Source organism: Nicotiana attenuata, unplaced genomic scaffold, assembly GCF_001879085.1.
Source record: "Nicotiana attenuata strain UT unplaced genomic scaffold, NIATTr2, whole genome shotgun sequence".
Lineage (NCBI taxonomy): Eukaryota > Viridiplantae > Streptophyta > Magnoliopsida > Solanales > Solanaceae > Nicotiana > Nicotiana attenuata.
Window position 1 is genome coordinate 99105 of NW_017673779.1, and position 8631 is coordinate 107735.

The 8631-nt window shown below is 45.0% G+C and overlaps 1 protein-coding gene across 1 annotated transcript in view; it reads left to right on the forward strand.

Annotated features, from left to right (window-relative positions):
• Positions 1-851, forward strand: part of LOC109217253 — a 2534-nt gene extending 1683 nt beyond the window's left edge. The window contains exon 2 of the mRNA XM_019381483.1: positions 8-851. Coding sequence (XP_019237028.1) covers positions 8-851 — 844 coding nt within the window. The remainder of the gene's footprint in view (positions 1-7) is intronic.
• Positions 852-8631: the final 7780 nt, after the last annotated feature.

Below are 8631 nucleotides of genomic sequence, written 5' to 3' on the forward strand. Positions count from 1 at the left end.
AACAAAGGGTTGAGGTTGAAGAGCCAAGTGTTGTCGAGGTTGAAAAGAGTCCGGAAGAGTTGAAAGTGCAAAAAGAGAACCGGGAAGAGGTAAAGGAAAAAGTGAAAGAGGCACCAAAAGCTCTTCCACCTATTCCCAGACCTCCTCCCCCATTTCCTCAAAGACTCGCAAAAAAGATTGATGATAGCAAACTTGAAAAGTTCTACGACATCCTCAAGCAATTAACGGTGAATATCCCTTTTGTGGAAGCCTTTCAAGAGATGCCGGGGTTTGCTAAATATTTAAAAGATTTGATCACCAAAAAGAAGACCACAAAGAATGAGGTAATAAACATGACTCACCGGGTTAGCTCTATTATTGCCACAACCAAAGTCCAAAAGAAAGAAGACCCGGGAGCTTTCACCATCCGTTGCACCATCGGGGCCCGTGATTTTGCAAGAGCTTTATGTGATAATGGGGCTAGCATCAACTTAATGCCTCTTGCCATCTATAAGCAAGCGGGGTTGGGTATGCCAAGGCCCACTAGTATGAGATTGCAAATGGCCGATCGGTCAATCAAACGCCCGGTGGGAATTGTTCACGATGTACTTGTAAAAGTGGGGAAGTTTCATTTGCCCGCCGATTTTGTAATTCTTGATTGTGCGGTTGACAAAGAAATCCCTATCATTTTGGGGAGACCATTCCTAGCCACGGGAAGGGCACTCATGGATTCGGAGCGGAATGAAATTAAATTCCGGGTGAATGATGAAGAAGTCACATTTCAAGCGAGCAAGGGTATGAAAATACCCCATGAGTATGAGAGCATTTCAGTGATAGATGTTGTTGATGAGGTAGAAGGTGCCGTAGAATGAAAATGGAAGAACAATGCTTGGTGAGGCATTGGCGGCTATCTTGGTTAACTTTGATGGTGAAGACATGGATGGGTACATGGATCCTACACTTATACTCCGGCAAAGCTTTCTCTTGACTTGGAGAATAGGGCCACACCTCCCGCCAAGCCATCAATCATTGAGCCACCACAACTAGAGCTCAAGCCACTCCCCCTGCACCTAAGGTATAAATTTCTTGGCTCTAATGATACTTTACCCGTAATCGTTTCGTCTTTGTTAAATGATGTGCAGGTAGAGCAATTATTGGAAGTCTTGAAGGAGCATAGGCAAGCCATTGGATGGACAATTGCGTACATCCGAGGGATTCCCGCGGGAATTTGTGAACACAAGATCCAATTGGAGAGTGACACGAAGCCAAGTGTGGAGCATCAACGACGGTTGAACCCGTCAATGCAAGAGGTGGTAAAAAAAGAAATCTTCAAGTGGTTCGATGCCGGGGTGGTCTTCCCTATTGCCGATAGTTCTTGGGTGAGCCCGGTGCAATGTGTACCGAAAAAGGGAGGCATGACCGTAATTGAAAATGATAAAAATGAGCTCATCCCAACAAGAACGGTGACTAGTTGGAGGGTGTGCATGGATTACCGGAAGCTCAATAGTGCAACATGCAAAGACCATTTCCCTATGCCTTTTATTGATCAAATGCTTGATCGGCTAGCGGGAAGGTCATTCTATTGTTTCCTTGACGGGTATTCCGGATACAACCAAATCAACATCACATTGGAGGATCAAGAGAAAACAACATTCAGTTGTCCCTATGGAACTTTTGCCTTTAGTCGGATGTCGTTCGATTTGTGCAATGCTCCAGCTACTTTTCAAAGGTGCATGATGTCCATTTTCTCCGACATGGTGGAGGACTTTCTAGAGGTCTTCATGGACGACTTCTCGGTAGTAGGTGACTCTTTTGAGCATTGTCTAATCAATCTTAGACAAGTGCTTAAGAGATGTGAGAAAACCAACCTCGTGTTAAATTGGGAGAAATGCCACTTCATGGTGGAGGAAGGCATCGTATTGGGGCATAAAATTTCAAAGCATGGCATTGAGGTTGACCGGGCTAAGATCGAGATTATTTCCAAGCTTCCTCCCCCCACTTCCGTAAAAGGTGTCCGAAGTTTCTTAGGGCATGCCGGATTTTATAGGCGGTTCATCAAGGATTTTTCCAAAATTGCAAATCCTATGTGCAAGCTCCTTGAGAAAGACGCCAAATTTGTGTTTGATGAAAAATGCCTCAAAGCTTTTGAGGAATTGAAGCAAAGGCTCACCACGGCACCTATTATTGTCACACCCGATTGGTCTCTTCCTTTCGAACTCATGTGTGACGCTAGTGGTGTAGCTATTGGAGCAATGCTTGGTCAACGTCACAACAAGGTTCTCCACCCGGTATATTATGCAAGCAAGACACTCAATGGGGCGCAAATGAATTACACGGTGACTAAGCAAGATCTTCTTGCTATTGTCTATGCCTTTGAGAAGTTCCGGGCTTATTTGTTGGGATCCAAGGTGGTAGTGTACACGGATCACGCTGCTCTTCGCTATCTTATGGCAAAGAAGGATGCAAAGCCGCGGTTGATTCGATGGGTTTTACTGTTGCAAGAGTTTGACTTCGAGGTCAAGGATCGCAAGGGAACTCAAAATCAAGTGGCGGATCACTTATCAAGGCTTGAGGAAGCAGGGAGACCAAAGGAAGATCTTGAAATCAATGATGCATTCCCGGATGAACACATCTTGGCACTATCTAGCACTTTTGCTCCATGGTATGCCGACATTGCTAACTATTTGGTGAGTGACCTTATTCCGGAGGGGTTGGAGTCTTATCAAAAGAAGAAGTTCTTGCGAGATTGTCGGAAATATTATTGGGAAGAGCCATACTTGTTTCGTGTTTGTGCCGACAACATCATCCGAAGATGTGTTCCCGAAGAAGAAGTTATGCCTATTCTAAAAGCATGCCATGACTCGCCGGTTGGGGGTCATCATGGGGGAAATCGAACGGCGGCCAAGGTTCTTGAATGCGGTTATTATTGGCCTTCCATCTATCATGATTCCAATCAAATGGTCAAGGCTTGCGACCAATGTCAACGACAAGGTTCAACCTCCAAGAGGCATGAAATGCCAATGCACTTTGTGATGGAGATAGAGATCTTCGACGTATGGGGCATCGACTTTATGGGTCCCTTTGTAAGCTCTTGCGGGATGAAATATATCTTGGTAGCTGTGGACTATGTGTCCAAATAGGTTGAAGCAGTTGCCTTACAAAACAATGAGGCAAGGAGTGTGACCGCCTTCTTGAAGAAAAACATATTCACTCGGTTTGGCACTCCTAGAGCCATTCTTAGTGACGGTGGGTCTCATTTCTGTAACAAGGCTTTCTCGGGGTTACTTGAGAAGTATGGCGTTAAGCACAAGGTGGCCACACCTTTCATCCGCAGTCAAGTGGTCAAGTTGAGGTTTCCAACCGGGAGATCAAGAGCATTCTAGCAAAAACTGTTAACGCTAAATGGACCGACTGGTCAAGGAAGCTAGATGATGCACTGTGGGCATACCGAACGGCATACAAGACTCCTATTGGTACTTCTCCTTATCGGTTAGTCTTTGGTAAAGCATATCATCTACCCATGGAGTTGGAACACAAAGCGATGTGGGCATTGAAAAGGCTGAACTTAGACTGGGCTGAAGCTGCAAATTTGAGGTTAACACAACTCAATGAAATGGAGGAATTCCGGTTCCATGCTTATGAAAGTGCAGCTGTGTACAAAGAACGGATGAAGTTTGTCCATGACAAGAAGATCTTGAAAAGAGAGTTCAAGACGGGTGATTTGGTCTTGCTCTTTAACTCAAGGCTCAAATTGTTTCCGGGCAAGCTCAAATCAAAATGGTCCGGTCCATTCAAAGTGGTCAACGTCTCTCCTTATGGAGCGGTGGAATTAGAATCAACAGATGGGTCCCGGACATTCAAGGTAAATGGCCAACGCATCAAGCACTACTTGGGCACTGATGGAGAAAAACATTTGGTGGAGCAGCTGGCTCTCAAAGATGGTCCATGCCCGACCATTGAGTGAAATCAAAGGAACATCGACTTCGTCGTGCCGCGACGTTAAATCAAGCGCTTCATGGGAGGCAACCCATGTGTGGTAACACGCTTTTGTTCTTTGAACTTTTCATTTTTTTTAGATAGATTTAGTTGAGCAATTTAAAGTGTGTGTTAGAGTGCAGGGGGTTCAAAAGATCTCAACACTTGGTAGGAATGCATAAAAAGGGAAGAAAAACCACCAGGTGATGTCTGCTGCACAGATGCGGTCGCATTATCACAATGCGGACCGCATTCTGACCGCAAACCTAAACAGAGAGTTTGGTTAAAATGGTGGTCGGAAATGCGGTGAGGTGGTGCATTATGCGGTCCGCATTTCACTTATGTAACCGCAATTTGCACCGCATTTGCCTCCTCTCAGCTTGGTCTTTAACTCCACCGCATAACACATATGCGGTCGCATTACGTGTTATGCGGTGTCCCTTCCTTCGCAGAATTGACAAGGTACGTCGCATATCTCTCTCGTCTCTCACTCACTTAAAACAAAACAAAACAAAAAAGGGGGAAGTGAAAGAGAATAAAGGAGAATACAGAAACACAAAACGAAGAAAAAAATGAGAAAAAGGAGGAAGAACACGAACAGTCATTGAGATTCAAGCTCAGTTAGTTTGCAACCAAAGGACTCCAATTGTCACACTCAGTGTCCCTACCATCAAACTTTACTGGTATGCACCCGTTTCTCCCTCATTTTATTTTTATTTATTTTTTATTATTTTGCATTGTAGTTTCAGAGTTTTTTTTTCTTCGGTTTAATCATGTGCAAAAATGTGTAGCTGTTTGTGTGGTTGCTTCCCCGTAACGTAGATAACCTTGGGTTGAGCATGATTTGGGGGTAAGGGGTAGAACAAAATAGGATCGCCATTGTTGTAAGCTAGGGTAACCTATGTAGAAGACGGCATCTGCGGTCCGCATTTTCGAAAATGCAGTCCGCATTTTGGCTGCAAAATCAAACCCTAGGTTCTCTGAGGACGATGGTGACATGCGGTCGTTATACGGTCGCATAATTGCAATGCGGTCCGCATTTTGACCGCACAATTAAAACCCAACCTTGCTATTGGGGATGATAAAATGCGGTGGCTCTGCGGTCGCATAATTGACATGCGGTCCGCAAACCTACCGCAGACTTAAACAGAAAACCCAGTTTGTGAGCCTTGCATTTTGTGACCATTCTGCGATTGCATTCTCTACTTTGCGGTGAGATATGCGATCGCATTTGGTGATACATGTTTTGGGCAAGTCCAGTCTGCAATGGTTATGCGGTCCGCATAGTGGTTATACGACCGCATAATCCACCGCAGATTGAACCCACTCTGAAGCCATCAGTTTTGCGATGACTCTGCGGTCCGCATTGTGGTTTTGTGACCGTAGAGCACACCGCATTTTGAGCTTTTTCTTTTAATTCTTCTGTGTTTTCTTCCACTGTGCTTCTGTTGTCACTCACATTTCATCCTTGTGCAGATATGGCTCCCAAAAAAAAGCATGTTCTAACAAGGCCATCCTCCAGTCGTCCCAAGCCAAAAGCAAAGCGATCAAGGACGGAGTCTGATGAACCACGCCCCTCCCAGTCTGATGAGGAGGTGCTCTTGCCTGAGGTTGACCTAGTGGCTGAGGCAAGAAGGAAACAAGCAGATGCCTACCAGCTCCGCTGGGAGGTAGAGGGATCCAGGCAAAAGTATAGAGAAGGGCTCGTCAAGCGCAAACTCCTACCCGAGAAACAATTGAGCCTGAATGGGTTGAAAGAAAAGTATCCCCATATATTGGAGAACATAAAGAAGAGAATGTGGGAGTCCTTCACTGAGCCACCTGCTGAGTTTAATGAATCCCTTGTTCGGGAGTTTTACGCGTCATATGGGGCCTCCAGAACCAAGCACCATAAACGCAACAGAGTTTTCACTGATGAAGTGCTTGTTCGGGGGAAAACTGCCTTCTGCACCATCAAGGCCATCAATAAATTATACGTCCCAGATTGGAGTGCAGGCACAGCTGAGTATGATGAAAAATTTAAGAACAGAGAAAGTGAGCGAGGGTGGATTGCATCCGTCATAGCAAAGGGAACTCCTGCTTGGATCAACCCCGGGCAAAAGATCTACAAGGAGAGTTTTTCAGGAGAGGGTCGTTTCTGGCTCAGTTTTCTCACCTCTAGATTGATACCGACTCAAAACGAGACTGAAATAGCTATTGAGAAGGCCCTTCTCATTGCCTGCATCATGAGTGGTATCAAAATAGATATTGGAGCGGTGATATTCCTAGAGATAGGGATTCGGGCAACACAGACTGCTACTTCACTCCCGTTCCCTTCTTTAATCACAACCCTATGCAAAGCCGCGCAAGTTCCTGTAGATGAGTGCAAAGACAAAACCGGAAAGGAAACACGGGTCATTGATATCACCAGGCTTAGTGATGCTGTTATCCCACCTGTGGTTCCAGTTCAGGAGCAGACTACTGAAGAGCCTTCAGACTCCCAGCCCATTGTAACCCCTCAGGTTACTGTGGCAGCATCCTCCACCTCCGAGCCTGCTTCTAAATCCACCACTGTCCAGCCGGCTACGGCCATTCCTGTTGTCTCCAAGCTTGGTCTATTGGCTCAGCATGCCAATGCCAAGGTAGACCAGCTTTTGAAGACTTTGCCAACTCTCATCAAACAAGCCCTAACTTCGATGCAAGCCTCAGTGACAAAACTTCAACAGCAACAGTCAAAGTATGAGGATCGGTTGCAGCAACTTAAGTTGAGGGTGGAAAAGATAGAGAGGGGGGAAGTTAGTGGATTGCCTGGACTCAAGGAGGAGGTTGCTTCTATGAAGACCGAGCTCCAAAAGATGCAGAACTTGGAGTTCGATCTGTCATCCCTCCTTCCCACTGCTGGTGACCAGGCTACAGGCACAACACCCCCGGACTTAGGTCTTGATTTCTCCGCACTGATGAATGATACTGCCCCTCCTCCAGCACATATTGAGATCCCTTCTGGGGAGGAGTCCGGAGGTTCTGGTAAGTCAGAGGGTGAGGAGGAAGATGAGGGCGAGGATGAGGAAAGTTCTGGATATTCAAGCGATGACGGGCCTCAGGATAAAGGAAAGCAGATTGCGGATGCTTCTGTCGAGGATGTTATTATTGAGGATGCTGCTATGGAAGAAGTGGAGCAAGCAGATATGCAGAGAGCGATCCAGCAGTCTCTAATAGACTTGACCCTGCCTACAGCTCCATTAACTGCCCCACCATCAGTGGGCGAGTCTAGCAATTCACAGGCTCCAGCACCAGCCCCAGCTCCAGCTCCAACACCTGCTCTGAACCAGCTTCCACATCAGAGGGTGACCCCTCCAGCACTCAGCCAGCTACCAACCCCCATAGCACTTAGTGTGCCTCAGGGAGCCCCCTCAAACTCATATCTCTGTTCTTATGCATTGGGCACAATGCATGCTTTTCGTTGGGGGTGGCGGGTAGCATTGTAGATATTTTTGTGACATAGGAAACTGTTGTACATATGCATGTCCTTATGTCATAATCAAACTCAGGCACTCATGTTTATCTTCTGCTCTGTATGTATTAGTATGATTTCGATACATGAGTTATATTGTGTAGTTCGTGATGTTGTTAATATTAGTGTCTTTTTTGTGTTCATAGTAGTGTTGCGTGAATATGATACCGTTTTCCATATAAAAAAAATAGAAACATGTAGACAGTAATTAGTAATCAAATCCCCTTAGTTTTTCTTCTCCCGGTTCTTTTCCAAGGGTATAATAGTAGAACCAGGAGAGTAGGATGAATCGTATTGACCGGTTTGGTGTAATTGCCTAGTATCAAGCAGGTGTGTCTGTACATAGCATATACCCTTCCGCGTGTATATATAAAATATATATATATAAAAGAAGATCAACTATGTGAACATGTGCCTATGATGAAAGCCTTGAGTGCCAAGTGTTGACTCGAAAGCGTCAAACTATGTGAGTGAAACAGTTCATGTGCCATGTGTGTGTGAGTTCCCTGTGTGTATATAGTTCTTGTGTGTACTTCTATCATCCAGAACTTGCCCGGTTGGTCTTTCAATGCTAATGATAGTATGTTTGGTTGGAGGGATGATCTTAGGCATTCTTTGTCTTATTTGCTAGACCTCTGTAGCCTTTCAAGCCGACCTGTACATAAATAATATCACTAGTACCCAATTTGAGCCTTTAAGCCTTTTCTTTGGCCAACTCATTACAAACTTCTCCCCTTTTTTGTAAAATAATCCCCTCTCTTGAACCCGACCCTCCTTGAACATTGAGAATGAGGCTAAAAGCCTAAGTTGGGGGTGGTGTCGCAGTGGAGATTGGTAAGGTTGTACGTTGAGTTAGAACCACATGCCTCAAAAGTGTTTGGTTTAGATTATTCAAGCTCCAAAAGGAAAAAAAAAGGAGAGATTTGTGTACGAAGAAAAAAAAAGAGAAAATATGTGTATGTATATAAAGTATGGAGGCTTCAATAACAATTAGAAGAGGCATGTAAGGTTGTTCTATATTGGAAGCTAGATGAAAGTGAGGCTATGGGGGTTTGAAAAGAAGCAAAGTGAATAAGAATGAAAAATGTGAGTAGTGTTCAAGGAGGGTGAAGTCACTTGTACCCAAATGTTTGTCCAACCCTTCCCTAAACCTACATTACAAGCTAAAAAAGTCCTTATGGGACCTC